Source organism: Amphibalanus amphitrite, unplaced genomic scaffold, assembly GCF_019059575.1.
Source record: "Amphibalanus amphitrite isolate SeventyFive unplaced genomic scaffold, NRLGWU_Aamphi_draft 000049F_arrow, whole genome shotgun sequence".
In the NCBI taxonomy this organism is placed as follows: Eukaryota; Metazoa; Arthropoda; class Thecostraca; order Balanomorpha; family Balanidae; genus Amphibalanus; species Amphibalanus amphitrite.
Window position 1 is genome coordinate 1,198,003 of NW_024881545.1, and position 19,931 is coordinate 1,217,933.

Here is a 19,931-nt window from a genome sequence, read left to right on the forward strand (position 1 = left end):
CTCTTGCGCGTTCGCACGTGCGAAGTGCGAACAGGGTCACAACTCACAATTGACTTTTGCTCGACAACCTCCTGAGCGATTCCTAAAGGCGTACCAAATTTAAGCGCAATCGGCCTAGCCGTCCTCGAGATCCGGAAGCGGCCTGCTGCGCGCGCGCACGTGCAACCGGCTACCGGAGTCACAAATGACATTTGCTCGGCACCCTCTTAAGCGGTTCCTAAAGGTGTACCAAATTTGGGCGCAATCGGCCTCGCCGTTCTCTATATATGGAAGCGGCCTCCTGCACGTGCGCACGTGCAAAGGGGTCCCAAACGACTTTTGCTCGGCACGCTACTAAGCGGTCCCTACCGATGTGCCAATTTTGAGCGCAATTGGTCCAGCCGTTCCCGAGATCTAGAAGCGACCACTGCACGTGCGCACGTGCAGTAGGTAGTACCCCTAACGTGACACATAGAAATGCATTGCCCGATGAGTGCCTACCCACATGCTAAGTTTCAGCGCAATGGGCACGATAATTACATAGTTATTGTAATTGCTACAAACATGACATCTCCTTATTATGCACGTGGCACGTGCAGCCATGGTCACCCACATGCATCGAGAAAAGTCGTGTCCTTGGCAGAATGGATGAATATACCCTACAAACATATTTCCTAGTAAATAGATCCTGTGCTTACTCAGACATAATCCTCTCAAAAACGTAAATTCAGCAGAACGACTTTGGGTTCTGAGTTGACACCCTTGGCTTTGCAAGAGCCACATGACACGGCGATCACCCAGGTGCATCAAGAGTAGTCAATTACGAGGTAGGAGGGATGGGGCTACCAAACAAAAAAGACCGCGGTTCAGTCGGCCCAGCGGTGGCCGAGATAAAAGCTTCTCAAAAGCGTTATAGGCTGTACGCTTATAGGCTTATAGGCTGTACGCTATATAAGCGTTGTAGGCTGTTCCGAGCTGTACCGCTCATACTGATATTTTCCCATTACATTGAAAACTCTTTTTCGCGCTCGCTCGCAAGAACAAAAAAAATCATAAACAACAATTTCAATACCTAAATATACAATTCATAAGCATAGGTGACGTCTTACGACAGCTCAGTGAGTAGTCGTATCTTCCCAATACCTTCATCATTAAGATCTTACGATCATCTTAAGATTCGACGTAAGATGTCCCGACGTGAATCGCACTTACGATCGATCGTACGACAAATGTCTACGAACAAAATTTTGATCGTAAGATAAATCTTAACTGTTTGCGATGCCAACGTGAATACCAAATTATCGTACGACAAAGAGCGATCGTAAGATAAATCTTACGAAAAATTCCGACGTGAATACGGGCCCAGGTGTACCTTTACTTCCTAAGGTTATGTAAATGCGTGGGCACGCCATCTCCTCGACGCGCTGAAACGCACAATGACCTCGCAGCGTCCGCGCTGGTCCGCGCCGCTCGCTTCTTGAGGCCATGGGTCATGGAACTCTGGAAATGCGTAATTATGGAGATGCCCCTGGGGAGAGGCACTGCTCTTCTGCAGAGAGAGAGAGAGAGAGAGAGAGAGAGAGGGTGAGATAGAGAGACGGAGAGAGAGAGAGAGAGAGAGAGAGAGAGAGAGAGAGAGAGAGAGAGAGAGAGAGAGAGAGAGAGAGAGAGAGAGAGAGAGAGAGAGAGAGAGAGAGAGAGAGAGAGAGAGAGAGAGAGAGAGAGAGAGAGAGAGAGAGAGAGAGAGAGAGAGAGAGAGAGAGAGAGAGAGAGAGAAGGAGAGAGAAGGAGAGAACAAGCGTTCGTCTGTCATTCTGTCACTGTCTTTTGTTTCTCTGTTCCGTGAGGTGTGCTTTGCGTTTTGCCCTTATTGTACTCGCGATTATCTGCAGCCAGGAACCAATTTTCTCACAATATAGCTACAGACTGAGACATTCTGCAGTCTCACGGTGATAAAGGACGTGATATATCCTAACGGGTAGGGTGACGCTGGGCAGGAAAATGCCTTTCTGGTCTCGAATGTGTTATATTTTTCCATAATATTGAATATAATAATCGGGCGACAAATCCTCCAGATTTTCCTCCAGAATCAAAAATCCTCCAAAAGCGAAATTTGTCCGCAAATAGAGTTCAAAATCCTCCAGATTTGCGGAAATCCTCCAAATCTGGCAGCACTGATGCTGAATAGCTTGAAACTTAAAAGTGTTCTCAATCAGTAAAAGAAACGCCGTTAAACCAATCAAATACAAAAGCTGGCGTTTGCTAGCGATAGCAGTACAGAAAACTGCGCGCAACTGCGGGTGATAATTATGGTCGGCAGTTTTCAATACCACGTTTCGTAAAGTTCCCGCGTTTATGTTGTTTGAAAAGCTATACCAATAGACACAAAATTCAATTTTGTTTACTATCATGCTTTAAATAGACCCCACATCGGTCTTGTTTTCTATTAATATGCCATTAACTCTCACCGTGTGACCTTAGGCGGCAAGGAAGCCAACGCATACCAGACCAAAATAATGCATCTTTTAATTCTTAAACTGCAATAAATCATACATATTTTGGAAGAAAATTGAATTTTTATTTCAATAAAGGGTCTTTGTGAGCCCAACAATGACTAGTTCGCCATCTAGCTATGTTTTCGTCCAGAACTGTTTTGTATTCAAAATTCGAAGTTTTAGAATTAGACGTAAATCTTTTAAAGTTCCCGCGTTTCTTACGTTTTGACATTTTAATATGTTATAATGTAAGCGATTCTGTTAATTTTAGTGAAATATTTAGACCCCACATCGATCTAGTTTTTGAGAATCATTACATATAGTGGAACAGGGTGACCATGGACAGCAATGGTGGTTATGATTGAACATCAACTAAACACAGTTTCCAACCTTTAAAAGGCAACAAAAGGCACAGAATCTGATAGATAATTCAATTTTGATATTTTTTGACCATGTTGTAAGCCCCAGATCACTGAAGTTACTCGACAATTCATGGTAGAGCATTGGCAGGTCCGGTAGGCTGAACAGCTCAGAACCATGGTAATTTCGAAATTCAATAAAAGGAAGTTGGCCTTTGATATTACTTTTTGTCCTTCAATTTTTAATTTTGATTGTGAAAAATTAATTTTGTCCATGAACAATCCTTGCAACTTAAGATATATAATTTTTGAAATGGCGGAGATAGCCAACAATTTATTTTCGTTAATGCTTCACAGATTCATACATGGCGTGGTCTCTGATCATAAATCAAAAATATATATACAAATAATAAAACTCATTGAAATTTGTTGCTTAGTTCTCTTTTTTAGACTTATAGGGTCAGCTGAAAATAGTGGTCAAAATACCTTAGTGTTGTAATTTCGAACCGGTTTTACCTAGTACTCTATTATCGGGGTTACATGAGCACAGTAAATACGTATTTAGCCGCTAATTCGAATTAGGAACGCATTACCGACTCATGTAGCCACCTGCTAGTACGAATCGGTGATCCGATCCGCGGTTACATGAGCAAAGCAAATACGTATCACGATCGGATTCACCGCTAATGCGAATCAGGAGCGTACTACCGACTCATGTATCCACCTGCTAATACGAATCGGCGGTCCGAACAAAATCCGCAGGGAAAGAGGCTTAGAAGCGAATAGGACCAAGATACGTATTACAGGAACTATTTCTTTCCAAAAAGAAACATTAAAATGCAAAATAATGGGTATTTTTTTCATTTGCTTCTTTTGAAATAATAATTGAAAAAATATGTCGGTATTTTGTCAAGTTCTCACAAATAAATAGAGTGAAAACCAAAAAGAAAATATCAAAGTACTTTCAGTTGAAACATTTTTCTGACAGCACTAGGACGAATCAAGAGAGGCAAGTGCTCAATGAGTCGAAGCAAGACAACTTTATGTTTAACTTTTTTTTGTTAAGTTAATTGAGAATGTTTTGAGCAGATTTAAATGCAAAAAAGACATAAGATATTAAGTTTTAATTTAGTCACCTCTATTGCTACGGAAGTGCGCCACATTTGTATGCTATTCCGTTTGTAATGCGCATCGGGCCGAGAGCGTATATATCTTTCCCGAGCGAAAAAAACAAACATTCCAGTTTTTTGGCGCTTTTGTTTCAATTATGGTGGTTCTGTTCGAAGGCTCATACAGATGGTGTTTGCGCAAAATTTCTAACGGAAAATCACCGACTATTTAGTGTCGACAGCTGCATATTAACTTTTTGAACACGCCTCCATCACTGCTTGTTTATTGGCTGTCCGTGGTATTGGGATTTGGGCTGTGTTGCTGTATATACCGTGTGTTGCTGGGTGATTGTGATAATATTCTGATGATTAACCTTTTTATTCAGCGGTAGAGACCCACAAGTTGACTCCATTATAAATATTGTCTCTTTATCATGAAACAGACTCAGAAACCTTGGCATGAATGCTCTCAGGCTCTCAAGAGAATGTTGAAATTCAGGTCTCAAAAGATTAAAATTACAATAATGAAATGTTTCACCTACCTTCCAAGCCATAAACACTCATATTGGTACTGGATGGAACTTAAAATAAAAAAGAGGGGTGGATAATTAGGGGTTTGTAGCACCCCCTGGGATTTTCCACCAATGAAGTAGGTACCTATATGCTGCAGAGACCAGGGCCCTGTTTCACCGTTGATAGCAGCATGCTACTATCAAATTGCGCGAGCTGACGTAATGTGATGAGGTCACACTTATGACGTTTCGTGTAATCTGTGAGCTGCGTTTGGAACAGAGTTGCTGTTTCGTTGAATGCGATGTGTTTGATCGCACGACCGTGAAGCTGTTGGCAGCAATGTTTGATGACATCACACAGATTGACGGCGTCATGGTTTGCTGATGTTTCCGTGGAAACCCAATTTGACACGTGTGATAGCAGCGTGCTGCCATCACCGGTGAAACAGGGCCCAGAATAGCATGGTCTGTGTTGCACATATTGATGCTGAAGCTATACCTACAAATGTCTTTCAGATAACCTACTGAGTGTTCACATTCATCACAAATGCAGTCATTCTCCGGTATATTACATCTGATGTGCTGGGCATCATCAATGTCAGGTATGCACCCTTTACTTTTTTCCTATCATGCATCAGTGATGCATCCAATGTCTGAGTTCCTAAGTAGAACATATGCTATTTTCTCACCAGAACTGTAGTGTGTACTCCATAAGAAAAATGCTAATTTTGCTGAATTTTGCTCTGAATTTGCTGAAAAATGCTGAAGCAGTTGCTGACGGAGGGCGAGCGCTACCTGATGACCGCCTTCCACCTGCTCGACTTCTCCGAGCAGGGCCTGTACGACGTGGTGGCCAACCTGGGCAGCCTGGCGGCCCGCTTCCTCTTTCAGCCAGTCGAGAAGAACGCCTACGTCTACTTCTCGCGCACAGTGGAACGGGGAAAGGTAGGTGGCAACGTGGCTGATTGTGTGGTAGGAGGTGATTGATGTTAGTTTTTTTTTGTGTTTTTTTTTACTGAGGAGTAGTGGCATTTGGTGAAAATATCAGTAACGTTGACCACAGTGTGTCGATGCCCGGTAAGGCGCCGAAAAAGCTGTAAGCACACACTCCTCTGATATTAGCCAATTATACTCGTAGCTACTCTTCATCTCCGCTATAAGTCCTTACTGCCAGTCGTTGTGATCTTCATCTTGGTGTCTTTTTTGTCATTCGGTTTGTTTTATTGCCCAGCTTCTATCCTTCTGGCCATCTCTCCCCTTCTCGCCAGTCACTGGAAGGGGACAGTTTGGCACCTCTCCTCCAGCCGGTGCCTGACAGCTCCCTCCCCCTCCAGCCGGTGTCTGCGGTGGCGGGCCGGGCCGGGTGCTACACGACCTACTCCGCGCTATGAGTCTGACCCTACCCCCTCTCCCTGCAGCCGGTGTCTGCCGCGGCGGGCCGGGTTCTGCACGACCTGCTGCGCGCCATGAGCCTGCTCGGTCTGGTTGCCGTCACGTTCGGCTGGAGCTACCCCCCCCCCCTGCTGCTGCGGCTGTACGGCGGCGCCCTGCTGGCCGCCGGTCCGGCCGTCAGTTTGCTGCGCGCCCAGTGCGCCTACGTGCTCCTACTGGCGGTGAACGGAGTGCTGGAGTGCTACACGTTCGCGGTGATGCGCCAGGAACAGATCAATGGGTAAGTGCCGTGGAGGGTTTATGGAAAGCAGTCGGGAAATGGTCGGTGGCTTAGTAAGGAGTGAGGTAAATTAGTCGGTAGAGGCTGAGCGGATTAGGAAATGACGTTCTCATGTTGGTTTTTGTTGTTAGACTGCCTTTTGCGGCTAAAGGCGAAGTAGAAAGGCTGGCCAGTTGTGTCGATAAAGTGAAGCTAGGAACGCTACTATCGGGCGCTTTGACAGGTGTTGTGGCGTTTTCCGGTGTTTCAGGTATAACCGGAAGATGGTGCTGCTATCTGTGATATTCGTCATCTCGACAGGGATCTTTACTAGGCTATTCGGCGGGGTTGGATTTATCCTCGCCAACTGCGTCAATATGCTGACCAGGATATACGTTTGGTGAGTTTTTGTGTTTTTGAATAGATTTGATTTGTCCTAATTGGTCTAATTATTTACATCATTATCCAATCTGTCATGGATAGTCAATATCACGCTTTATCGCCGATCTCGATATACTTGGATCTCGTTACTTCACCCGTCCACGACTGATACGAATGTCTGCTGTCCCCAATAGTGTCCTGCACCCCTCTCAATTGTCATCCCGTCCCCTCCCCGTATGCTGCTGGTTCCCGATACAGTGCCCCGTGCCACTCTCAACCATCATGTCTTCGTCCCATTTTCTGCTGCTGCTGCCCGCTCGCCCCGTCCAGTGTGTTGCTGGCGCTTGATGCAGTGTCCCGTACCCCTTTCACCCTGTCCCCACCCCGTGTGTCGCTGATGCCCGATACAGTGTCCCGTACCTCTCTCACCCTGTCCCCGCCCGTGTGTCGCCAGTTACCGGTTCGTGGCCGGTCTGCCGCTGGAGCCGGCGGTGTCCGTGCCGCCGCTACTCGGTCTCCGCCCGCCGCCCGCCGTGGCTGCCGCGCTGGTGACCGCCGGCCTGCTGGCAGCCGGCTCCGAGAGCTGGCTGTACCCCAGCTCCGCCGCCGCCCATGTGGCTGTGGGCGCGCTCTGTGGGGCCGCCGTGGTGGCCGCGGCGGTGTACAGCGAGCTCCGCCTCCTCCAGGCGGTCAGGGAGCGGGTCGGGGATAAACTGAAGCGCAGCTAGCGGGGAGTGCTACTCACATGGTCATGCAGGGAATAGGTTTGTTTTGTTGTGATATTTATGTGCATTTTGGGTTGAATATACACCGTGCCTGTAAGTAGAGTGGATGTATCAATTTTAAGACTAGTGCGACTGCAGGGGGCGTTGTGGCTATCGCCCATTTGAGAGCTGGACAGTGCTTGAAAGCAACTTCCTACCCATGAATTTTGGCATTCAGATCCTAATTATAGCCATCTGTGATGAACGATGCAGGGGATGCAGAAAATCGATGCAGAAAATCGTGGCCGGTTAGCGTCTGGTGGGGCTTGTAGGCTAATGATGGGCACGACCGGGTGCTGTATGCTATATGTGGTGACAGCAGCGTTCCTGAGCGTCAGGTGTATCTCTTGCTCTGAAGTCCAGAAGTCCTTATCGTTCTTGTGCATTCACTTTGTCAGTGCCTGATGTCAGTGTCAGTGTTTGTCAGTGTTTCATTCTGTAGCAGACATGCAGTCATATTTGGTTAAATAGAACCTTGCAGTCTGAGGCAGTCTTTTCATTACAGTACCTCATTACAGCGTCTCATTCATTACAGTTCAATATTTAGAAATGCAAGACATTGGGGCCGATCGGGCATAGAAATACAAAACAACAGTATACGCTCGCTGGCTATTATTCTGAGACTCAGCATTGAACCTGCCATCACTACAATACAGGAGGCGACAGGTGTAGAGGTGATGTCATAGGTACTCATTTATCAAGTTCAAGTTCTGCTGACTTGACCCACAAGTTGACTCCATTATAAATATTGTCTCTTTATCATGAAACAGACTCAGAAACCTTGGCATGAATGCTCTCAGGCTCTCAAGAGAATGTTGAAATTCATGTCTCAAAAGATTAAAATTACAATAATGAAATGTTTCACCTACCTTCCATTGCCATAAACACTCATACTGGTACTGGATGGAACTTAAAATAAAAAAACAGGGGTGGATAATTAGGGGTTTGTAGCACCCCCTGGGATTTTTAGATTATCTACCGCTGAATAAAAAGGTTAATCATCAAAATATTATCACAATCACCCAGCAAAACACACGGTATATACACTATACAGCAACACAGCCCAATACAACAGACAGCCAATAAACAAGCAGTGATGGAGGCGTGTTCAAAAAGGTAATATGCAGCTGTCGACACTAAATAGTCGGTGATTTCCCGTAAGAAATTTTGCGCAAACACCATCTGTATGAGCCTTCGAACAGAACCACCACAATTGAAACAAAAGCGCCAAAAAACTGGAATGTTTGTTTTTTCGCTCGGGAAAGATATATACGCGGGCCGAGAGCCAAACTAGATCCGTTTGACGTCACTGATACGAATTTGCTCATGTAGTCGGTGCACTGAATGCGTTCTTGGGGAGCTGATTCGAATTAGCGTAGTGCGTATTTGGAACGGATCGCTCATGTAACCGAAACGTCCGAGGCACACGATTCGGGCCGTATTTCACAAGGACTATTCTTTGCTGACTGGAAGCGTCAAAATGCAAAATACTAAGCATTTTTTATTGGCTGCCTCGTAGAAAATAGCAAAAAAAATGTTGGTATTTTGGTTTAGTCTTTGCATGTGAAATAAAATGAATGAAATATTTTTATAGATAATTTTTCTGACCACCCTGCTGTCGCTGCATGGCGAATCAGTGCCCACTGACTTGAAACAAGAAAACTTTGTTTTCATTTTTTGATTTCATGTTAATTTTAAATGTTTTTGAGCCTATCAATTGATATAAGTATTTAAAATTTAGCTCAGTCGTCCCGGTAAATGCCGCAACTGCGCCATGACTGTACGCTAATCCTATTCCGTTTGTGATACGAATTACCGGCCGTCGAGGAGTCAGCCCGGGTGAGCCAAACAAGATCCGTTTGACGTAGATAAAACGAATTAGTCTCATGTAACCGGTGCCGTAGATCCGTTTGTGGGGAGCTGATGCGCATTAGCGTAGTGCGTATTTGGAACGGATCGCTCATGTAACCCCGGTATATATACCGTGGGACAAACCAATGAAATGCAAAACATTTGTCCTAAGAACCACAATAAACATTCCTTGCGCAGGTGTGTCAAATGTGGCGTAGCTTTTAGGAATGCTAAGATTATATGACGTAACAGAAACACTTTCGTAATCGATAAATATTTCAAAAACATGTTTGAAATCCTCTCAAAGGGATGATTTTCAAATAAGATGAAAAAATTAGTATCGAAAAAATCGTTGAACCTATAAAATATTTGCATTATTAAAAAGTGAGGTATCATGATATAGCCCAATCGGACGTCGTTTTTAATGGTGAAAGCTGTGACGACATAGAACCAATTTATACAGCTTTAGTAGAACGGAAAAACAAAAAGGAGGAAGGTATTTATAGTCACCGTGGGAGGAAGGGTGTGCTGCTGTTGCAGCTCTGCTGTTGTGCTGTTTTGTGCGTTTTGTGTGTAAATTGTCGTCGTGGCTGGGAGGTATCGGGAATTGCTAAATAGCATTAAATAACATAGTGTGTACTTTTGAAACACTGGATAATTATGCTGAAAGTCTTATCTGACCTGATCGATTCATTGATTTAACTTGAAATACCTCTGTCGGTTCTCTATGTTGATGTAGGTATATACCGTGTCTGTGTCATTCTAATACCTAGGTATCAGTATCTCAATCTAGTTTGTTTGATGGTCCCACTTTACCAAGCTTTAAAACCAGGGCTGCAGAATCAGAGTCAGAGTCGGTCGGAGTCGACAGTTCTGCCTGGAGTCGGAGTTTGAGTTGGAATCAGAGTTGCTCTAATAATTATAATTATGCTCTTCCTTCTAACAACCCATATCCGACCCATCTTGGAGTACGGCTCCTGTCTCTGGCACACCGGGTATGTGGAGGACTTACGGAAACTTGAGCGTGTACAGTACAAAGGCGATGGACCAAACGCATCGAAGGTCTGGGTGACCTCTCGTACGAACTACGAAGCAGTGGTGCAATAGGATATTGATACACTGAGTCTTGCGTCCCAGTCTTGGGGCCTACATGTAAATGTCATTTTTGATCGAGCGTTACCTAAACGTATCGCGGGTAGATGGCGATACTCTGGGTCTGGGGTGGGGTGGCCCCCCATCTGGCCGGATGCCAGCTGTCGGCGAAACTATCGTTTTCTTCATACGAGGGGAGTTCATAGTTCGTAGTTCATAGTTCTTCATAGTTCGAGGGGAAGGGAGGTTGAACGCCCCTCGCTGTTTCGCCGTAATTGAGCTAGAGCATCACGGGGAAAAACACCAGTCATAAAAAGTGAACAATGCGTAAGTGAGGCATTGGGGCTTGCAGGTGGTACCTAGTGCATCAAATCAAGAGTTCATGTGTTTGAAGTAGTATGAAATCAATTTCGGCGCCAAAGTAGGAAGGTAACAGTTCCGATGCTTTACCTATTGACTGATAATTGTGAAGTCACGCGACTAACCTAACCAACAGGTGATCTTAAAAAGTCCAAGATATACAAGTTGTGAGATCTCTGGAAGAAACTTGGACCTGTAAGCTTCATATCCCTGTGAAAGCTTCTCTGGCACTGATGGCGTTGTGCTGCGACATTTTAGGACCGTGCAAATTTTCGCTTATGGTATCGGAGGTCATTGACCTGACCTGAACATTTGGTTATTGTCCCAAACAAGTTCCGGCTTGAAGAAAAGGTTAATGTGCCAATTGCCATCGGTCAGCTCCGTATCGCCAGCGCATTTCGAGCTGTGGCTGCCTCCGGGTTATGAGATGGATGCCTTATCCACTAGACCACAGGGAGGACGAATAGGATTTCATCGGCGCATTCGAATATGGCGACCTCAGGTCTATGTCCTTGGTGACCCTGAGCCCTGAGGTTGATATTTTGTGAGGTCGATGTTTTGGGCTATCGGAATTCGAAGCCATCCTGGAACAGTGAGCTGACCGATGGCACATTGACCTTTGCTGGTACTGGGACGAACGTCGATCGAGATGAAAATGATACCATTCAAATTACAGTGGTCAATTTCGTCAGCCGTTAGCCATCCTATTAATCATCAAGTATCTACTGGACTGATCGAGGCGTAAAAGCATCCAGTCAGTTCGTTCTCCGCAATTTCGTCGGCCATTTCACCGGTATATAGGGCTTCGGACCGTTTCAAGTATGACGACATGAGGTGATTTTGGTGACCTCGGGAGTGCCAATGGTCGGGAGTGCCATCCTATAACTCAGGAACCACTGAACCGATCGGAACAAAAACGCTAGCAGTTAGTTCTCCGTGCGCGTTTAAATCAGCCGTTTCCAATATGATGACCTCAGGTGCCCGGTGACCTCGAGGGGTCATGTTAGTGATGTTGATGTTAAATCTGTGTATGTTTTCCCTGTCTACAGGCTTGCAGGTTTCATTTTTGCACTAGTTCAGGCATTGCACAAAAGTAAAAATTTACGTATTTTACGATCTTTGCTACTATCGACGTAGTTACTACGCAATTAAATATAGAAGTTGTACCTATTATATTTTAATATTAAAAAATGTATTCTATGCTGGACCTTCCTGCCGGCTTGTGCTCTAATTATCCAAAGTTTATTTGTTTCTTTTTCAGAACATACAACAGTCTCTGAAGTATTCTAGACTCTGCAGTGTGCAAGAGTGCCAGTAGTAATTCAAATTGATTATGCTTGAGGTGAGTTACAGTTTTTTCTTCTATTTCCTGCTACCTATTGTACACACTTGCTATTGCTGGTGCATATTATTTGCACATTTATATTCAGTTTCATGTTGATACATAGGTAATCGTCTGACATACCTACTGTGTCACCCTCATTGTACCTATCTACCTGTTTTTCTCCCATGGTATCAAATTCAAACTTAAAAGGTGTTTTGAACATTTTCCAGGCTGTGGAAGGAAACAGGCAGTTTTTGGATGACTTCTTCAGCGAAGATGAAGAAAAATGTTTTGGTGCCATAGAGTAAGTGAATAGGAATGGAAATATTCACTGGTTAAACGAGAGATTGAAACTGCATCAAATCGGGAATTAGGCAAACTAGGTACTGTTTCTAGCGACCTGTTACGATAAAAGTTACCTACTTAATTGATGTTTGAACTAGGTACTTTGGATAATGAATGTCAGACTCAGTTGATAGGTTGTGAACAATGAACATGTCTTAGAAGTAGGTATGGAGTATTAGCTACGTACTGCAACAGCAATTCGATATACTGTAATAGCACAGTCACTGCTGCGAGGCCTTGTCTCATCTGGTTTCTGTGCCCGTGTTCTCAATCTCAGGCGTCTGAGGAACCTGGTGATTGGCAGCAACCGCACCAAGACTCATGTGGTCGAGTGCGGGATGGTGCCGCACCTCCTCCGGCGGTTGGCCGACCCGTCCATCGGTACCAGGGTAAGACTGACTGCCATATGGTGTTAGATAGTGGTTGTCAAAGTTGTTTTGTTAGCGATCGTTGTTCTCAGACACTGTCGCATCTTGCAGCGTTCATACGCTGTGCTGGTCCGGTCGTTGATAGTTATTTGATTGTGTTGCGGTCTGACGTCTTGGACGCCCGCAGGTGCAGGTCGAGATTCTGGTGACGCTCGGCTCTCTGGCCAAGGGTACGCGGGAGCACGCGCAGGCGCTGGTGTCTGCCGGCGTGCTGCCGCTGCTGGTGGACGGCCTGCGCGCCGGCGTGCCGCAGCTGCGCACCCCGCTGCTGCGCTGTCTCCGCTCGCTGCTGCTGCAGCTGCCGGACAGCGCCGACGAGCTGTGCCGCGACCCGTCGGCGGTGCCGCTGCTGACGCGCTGTGTGACGGGCGCCGCGCGCGACGACGAGTGCACGGCCACCGTGCTGGCGCTGCTGTGCCGCGGCGCCGCGCGCCAGGAGCTGCTGGCCGCCAGCGGCGCCGTGGACGTATCGGCCGCGCTGCTGGCCTCAGAGGCGGCCGCTGTCCGTCTGCCCAGTCTGCGCCTGCTGGCCTCACTCTGCTACCGACATCGGGCCATCTCGGAGAGGGTGGCGCGGTGTACACTGGCCGGCCGGCCGGTGCCGGACGTGCTCACTCTGCTCACGGCCCGCGACCAGCCGAGCGGAGTGCAGCTGGAGGCGGCGCGGTGTCTGTGCTACATGCACCGCGCCGGCGCCGCCTCGCTCCCCGCCGGCGACCCGCGCCTCGTCTACCGCGCCCTACCCTGCCTGGTGCGAATGTGCGCCGCTCATCAGACGCTGGAGGAACGCGTGCTGGCCGCCGACACGCTCGGCTACCTCACCGAAAACCGATCTGGGTAAGAATCTGGTGATATATTTGAGGCGTTTACTTACGATGACGTCTTAATTATAGCTGTGAGCTTCTTTGATCATGATACAACCTCATTCCTGTCATATTCGGGTACCTACATGATAGTAAATAGAGTATTGACACGCTCATCTTGTTACTACATATTATTGTGATATAGATTGCCATTTTCAATATTTGTAATCGACTCTAAATCTCACACCCTCGCTTGTAGCGTCGCCGTGCGTAGGTCAGCTGACCAGTCCGTCGGGTCACGTGCTTGTTTCAGAGCTGCAGCGAATCTGCGCCATCACGGATCACGTGACTGCCACGATGGTCGAGTACCTGCGCTACAAGCCGACCACCTCACACCCGAACACACGCTGCCACCAGCGGCGCATGGCCGGAGAGATGAAAAAGGCGGCTTTCCGCGTGAGTCGTCTCAGTGACCTGCCGACTAGTCTGCGTGGTTCCTGATTTCATAGTTTGTAACTTTTTTTGAGGTGGATAAACTATGTTCGTCTTCCAGCTATCCGAAAGACGTTGACTTTATTTGCATTGGACAGCTGCGCTGGCTGCTGAAACTTGTCTTAACGCTGTCGCTTTCTTAAATCATGAATTTCTTGACTCTTAAACCTTTTAGGTTGAACGCTTTTTGCTTTGAGTGAGAAGCTTCGCTAGCGGTACGATTCCACCTACTCTTAAGAATGTCCGTCCATTACGACCTGTGTGAAGGAGAGTGAAGCCCTGCAATTGGCGTTGGTGTACACATCTGACGCTGTATTCTCACTGACAGGTGTTCGCCTCTCTGGCCTCCAACGACGAGGAGATTCGTAAGCGTATCGTGGAGAGCGCCGGCCTGATGTCGGACCTGGTGGCGGCCGTGGAGGGCGACTGTCCGAGCCTGCAGCTGGCTGCTCTCCGCTGTCTGCTGTCGCTCTCCCGCTCAGTGCAGACGCTCCGTACTGCCATGCAGGTAGGCTGCTGAACTGTGGTTCCCTCTCTGGTACGGTAAGGGTATCAGCACTCAGCGCCAGCGGCGTTCGGTCGGGCGCTGCTGGAGGTCAGAAATGGTGGTCTGGGGATTATGGGAAAACTTGTTTTTAAGGTGTCGCACCATGGTGATTCAGTTGTGATGATGAGAGAACTTGCATTTCAGGACTTGCCGTGGAGATTCACTTACACAGTCAGGAACTCGGGAAATACTCACAGGAAATGTATTTTTCCTGCTTTTCCCATTTCTCGTTGATCTTAAGATTTTAGCTGTGGGTCAACTTCACATGCTGCCTGTCATAACACACTTCACTGTCCCGCTCACCGACGCCCCGCCATTACACGCCCATCCACAGCTCCTCTGACCCTCGCCCTCTGCCCTGTCTGACCTGCCTGGCGCTGAATCCATCCATTCGTTCGGCACCGGCAGGATCATGCCGTCTGGGAGCAGGTGCTCAACATTGCCAAGAACAGGGCGGCTCCCGCTGAAGTGCGGGTGGTGGCCTCGTCTACGCTCTGTAACCTGCTCCTCGAGTTCTCACCCTCAAAGGTAAGCTGTTGCAGGAATGCGGGGGGGGGGGGTGTTGAGGGCTCTTATATGCTGTTAAATTGCTCAATGAGATGTATTTTATGTGCACTACGATGAATATATTGTCCTATCAGTAGGAAACAGATATCAATGTGTCTAACTGATAAACTGGGTGGGAACTGGGAACGCCTGTCTATTATTTTGATAAACCTAATGCATTTACATTTCGTCAGCCTATTCCATTTAAACTATGCGTTCGTTTGTTGTTCAGTGATGCTTTTCATATTTTGCACAGCTTCAGTTTGTTGTTCTCCTGCGGATGTTTATTTGCAAGCTCGTGCACCTTGATTTATATCTGTTTTTGTCATTGTCCGTTTTATGCGTCACCGGAAGCACTGAGATCTTGCGAAAAGATAGATCGTACAGCACACAGGAGCGGCACAATAAGTCTAAAAATATGCCACGTTCGCACGGAACTCTATTAAGCTGGGACGGCTGCTAACTGAAAAGTGGACTGTTGGTAGGAACCGCTGACTGCACAGTGAACTGTCGCAGGAACCGCTGACCACACAATATACTGTTTGCAGGAACCGCTGACTACCAAGCGGACTGTTGGCAAGAACTGGTGACACTTGTTGGCAGGAACCGCTGACAGCAGAGCAGACTGTTGGCAGGAACCGCTGACTACATAGCGGACTTTTGGCAGGAACCGCTGATGCAGAGCGGTGGCGTGGACCTGCTCTGTGAGCTGACCCGCAGCGAGGACCCCGACATCCGACTGAACGGCATCTGGGGACTGATGGTAAGCGAACGGGAACGGACGGAGAGCGAATGGGAAGGGAACGAACGGAGAACGGGTGGGGGGTGAACGGGGACTGAATAATAAATATGTAGGTCGATGCCGATGAGTGAACGGGGAATGATGGTGAGCGAACGGACGCTGCCATTGAGTGAACGGTGGGAAGCGACTAGGAATGGAATAGACCGAATTAAAAAAGCTCCTGGCACTCTTTGTTGTATCCGCTGGGCGGTGCGGTGCGGTGTGCTGTGTCGCGGCTCAGCCGCCGTTATGTTGCGCCCTCAGAACCTAGCCTACCAGGCGGACCAGCGGGCCAAGCGGGCCGTGCTGCGCCGACTGGGCGCCAGCGAGCTGTTTCGGCTGCTATCCGACCCGAGCCCGGCCGTGCTGATGAAGACACTGGGCCTGCTGCGTAACCTACTGACCCGGCCGCACGTCGACCAGTTCATGGACGAGACTCAGGGGCCGCAGGTGATGCAGGTACGTGATACCAACTCAAGGGTCCAAGTGATACAGGGGCGTGATTCACAAGGCCTTTATACTGTTGATGCAGGCGCGTGATATATGGTTCTTGGGGATCTCAAATACAGGTGTGCTATAAAATGGAGAAGGCAAAGTCCACCACTCACTGATATGTGGTGAATTTTCTGGACTGTATCGGATGTGCCACCCATTTTACTAAGTTGGCAATTCAGTTCATGCTGGTACATAACATATTGCAGTTTGACCTTAGATTAGGGCTGTTTTCGCTGACACCCCAGACGGCGAAGACATTGACGAATGGTCAAGTAGTATGCTCTTGGTTGAGGAAATGTTTCAGTAACTTTTGCGTTATTAGATTTGTCGTAAAAGGAAAATCTGCAAATCACGCTTTTCTTATCCGGCTTGGTTATTGCAGGAGCATACTGAGCGTAGTTGTGATCTTTGTTGGGGGACAACAAACGAGCCGAGGAATCAAAACTCGCTGATTTGGACTATGTGGCAATACTCCTAGCAAAATTCCGAGACCCTACCACAAGGCACAAGTCTACCATATAACACTGTTATACGGTAGACTTGTGGTAGGACCTGTTGTCTGTAGATTTTCTCATCATCCTCTGGCACCGTTGGCTCGCCAGGCGATTGTCCTGACGCTGGAGGGCGACCACCCGGCCGAGCTGAAGGAGCAGGCGCTCTGCATTCTGGCCAACATCGCCGACGGCTCCAGCTCCAGGGAGTTCATCCTCAGCAATGAGGACGTGCTGAAGAAGCTGATGAACTACATGGTGAGCGCTGGCTACACGGGCTTCAGGCCACGAATACACTGGGCGTCGGATATGTGAAACACTTGTCGAAGTTATATGAAATTTTCATGGTCTGGATTGATTTTTTCTTGCCATTTATTTTATAAGCAAGCAGACTTACGTTGAATAATTAGGAAACATTTTATAATGATGTCGTCGAATCAGCATTGACTACCTAGTAGGTACCGGCCATTGGTCAATGGTCAGCCACCAGTGACCCCTCGTTATTGTACAAGTGACGTCTCGTTATTGGCAAGTGATTTCTGGTCAGCACCAGTGACCACTGGCGAGGGTGACCCTCTCTCCGGTTCACCGACCAGTTACGCGGCAGCCGACCAGTAGCTACCCTCCCTGACCAGACCGTGACCGGCGCCGTACCGCTCCCCAGATGCACTCCAGCCTGCGTCTGAAACTGGCCGCCGTCCTGGCCGTCAACAACCTGGTGTGGCGCGGTGACGGCGGATGTCGGGAGCGACAGACCCGTCTGCGCCGGCTCGGCGTGCACAAACTGCTCCACCAGCTGCAGGCTGCTGATGACCCTCTGCTCTGTGAGAGGTGAGGCACTACCGCGAGCTCAGCTGGGGACGTGGGGCAGTCCAGCGCCAGTCGGCTGGATATGCCTGAGCATTTCAGCGGGATGGATATTGCCGTATTGGGGTTAGCTGGTGCGTCCGAAAAAGCTAGCACACGAAGGTGTAGGGATACCGGATAACAACAGGTGTATGATTAGAAATTCTTCTGAGTGTCATTTGCTTTTTTAGGATAAACATACCTGTTAACAGTTTCTCTCAGTCAGCACTCAGCAGTCAGCACACATCACACGGCATGAGCGCCTAGTAACATATGCCACCACTTGCAACTTGCATATGCTACAACACCGCAGAAATGCGGCATAAGTGCTGATCCAATTGTGCGCTGTTTCAGGGTGAAAAACGTTCTCCAACAGTTCAACTAGACGGAGAGACTTCGCCAGCTCTGAGAGGGAAGAATGGCGTCGCCAGCTATGCAGTCATGCGTTGTGCCAGAGCTTTAGGCCAGCTACAGCCGTCGTTTTGCTGCCCTCGGCTCGCGGTACGAAGCCGTCGGTCGTTGTTTTGTGCTACACAGTCAGACAAAAGTGGATATTTTAAGGTAGGAGACCTGTGTTCTTTTTGTGGTGGGTGGTGTGTGGAAGCGCTTCAGAGGCAGCAGCAGCGACCTGAAGAACTCAGCTCAGAACAGTCACCAGCCAACATGGATACCTAACGTTCATTTTGATTTGAGAGAACTGATGAAATACGTATGGGAATGCGCTTAGTATGCACTTAAGGACAAGAGGAATGTCAATATAGAATATGTCGGCAGCCTTCACGTCCTAGCCTCGGTGTCGATTTATATGCTTTTTGGCGAGTCTCCATGATCTCCTCTTCAATGTTATTGATTTTGTCTCGAGTAGGCAGATTATGCCGACAAGAGTGTCCTATGCTCTCTTTTCGAACAGTCGCTGTGCGAAAGTACCAGGTAACAGACAAACCTCTTCACCATGAAGTACGATCAGTAAGCGCACCACTCACTCTCCACTATCAGTCAACAGGTCTTGTCCGAGGCAAGGTTACACGATATCAAATGTCAGGCTAATTCACACTTTCTGACGAAACAGCCTTAGCTCGTGTAATGGAAATGAACCATGGCGCTCGGAAATCAAAAGCAAGTTCTTTGCGATTATTGCTGTATTTTATCCTTCAAATTGACATAAAGGTCAATGATGTTTTGAAAGCCTTTGGATGTTTGAGTGAACTGGCTACTTGCAACAATTTTGGATATAGCGATTGTAAGTAATTGATCGTAGGTGGGTACAAGCCCTTGTGGCTCATGTCATGTTAGCTACATGCATATAATAGTGTAAAAAGTCAGTTTCAAAAGAGGAACTCGGTGGAATTATTAAAGAAGTTATTTTTATTTTAGTTAATCGTCTTGATATTTTTATTTCTAAGAATAGGAGGATCGATAGTTGGGAACACCATGACATGTCCTTTGTAGTAAGCCGTTAACGAGAAGGAAGAAATAAGTGGCCAAAATCTGATGAAGAATCATTACTTGGAGTCTAGTGATGTTAAGATTTACGTTATTAGGATAGTCCACATGGCTCGCCCCTAAATCATTTTGAGAAAACGATTTCCTCGTTTTTATATCCATAATGTGTAGAACTGGAATGTTGTTCTTCGAAGCTGCCGATTTATTTTGCTTCAACATCTCATAGTCAGGATTAATTCGTCCAAACATTTGCCCTTTTTTCGTACACATGTATTGAATGTTTTACTTTTTATAAAGTCGGTCAGTCAACGTTTGAGCCCGATGTTTTTTGTTGCAGAGTCATTGACCACGTTTCCATGGGCACACTGATCCGGATCAGTTAAAATGGATTAGCTAATCCAGTATAGTTAAACAGTATATGAAAATGAAAATAAGGGATTAACTGGTTATATAAGCCTAATCCACTTTGAATTATATCTTGTAACGAATAATTCGAGAAATATAATAGGATTTAAGTTCGCTGATCCGGATCAGTGATGCCCATGGAAACGGGGTCAATAGCTACGCTAACCCTGCTGAAAACGATAAACTAACTATTTAGCATATTGCCTTCTTGCTAATTATGAACGGTCGATATTCAGCCGAAAGAGTGTCCTCAGTGGCCGTTTGTGGTCGCTTAGGCCAACGAGCTGACGTATATTTTGAAACTGTGTCTCATTGGCTCGATGTGCGTAAATATATTACCGCTGTAATGTGTGACTTGTTTTGGACGTACATATATCACGCGTTACCGGTTACTTTACTGCAATAGCCGCCCATGATTGATTGGTATGCAAA

At 47.1% G+C, this 19,931-nt stretch overlaps 2 protein-coding genes across 4 annotated transcripts; both read left to right on the plus strand.

Moving 5' to 3' along the window:
* Positions 1–4,076: 4,076 nt before the first annotated feature.
* On the plus strand, positions 4,077–7,736 carry LOC122377729 (protein RFT1 homolog). Of its 3 annotated transcripts, none has more exons than XM_043358102.1 (6): positions 4,077–4,234; positions 4,971–5,056; positions 5,226–5,399; positions 5,873–6,126; positions 6,377–6,505; positions 6,941–7,736. In XM_043358102.1, exons 3-6 carry the CDS (start codon positions 5,253–5,255, stop codon positions 7,212–7,214), a joined length of 804 nt encoding a protein of 267 aa, XP_043214037.1. In that variant the 5' UTR covers positions 4,077–4,234; positions 4,971–5,056; positions 5,226–5,252; the 3' UTR covers positions 7,215–7,736. The 3 variants fall into 3 exon arrangements, with proteins under 3 accessions (XP_043214037.1, XP_043214035.1, XP_043214036.1); XM_043358100.1 differs by lacking the exon at positions 4,077–4,234 and adding an exon at positions 4,251–4,266; XM_043358101.1 differs by lacking the exon at positions 4,077–4,234 and adding an exon at positions 4,259–4,275.
* A 1,877-nt stretch (positions 7,737–9,613) lies between these two features.
* LOC122377677 (armadillo repeat-containing protein 8-like) lies at positions 9,614–19,410 on the plus strand. The gene is made up of 14 exons (XM_043357989.1): positions 9,614–9,661; positions 11,815–11,895; positions 12,108–12,181; positions 12,500–12,611; positions 12,778–13,487; positions 13,713–13,723; positions 13,767–13,909; positions 14,274–14,453; positions 14,901–15,020; positions 15,706–15,801; positions 16,084–16,278; positions 16,917–17,063; positions 17,470–17,636; positions 18,006–19,410. Exons 2-14 carry the CDS (start codon positions 11,887–11,889, stop codon positions 18,034–18,036), a joined length of 1,995 nt encoding a protein of 664 aa, XP_043213924.1. The 5' UTR covers positions 9,614–9,661; positions 11,815–11,886; the 3' UTR covers positions 18,037–19,410.
* Positions 19,411–19,931: the final 521 nt, after the last annotated feature.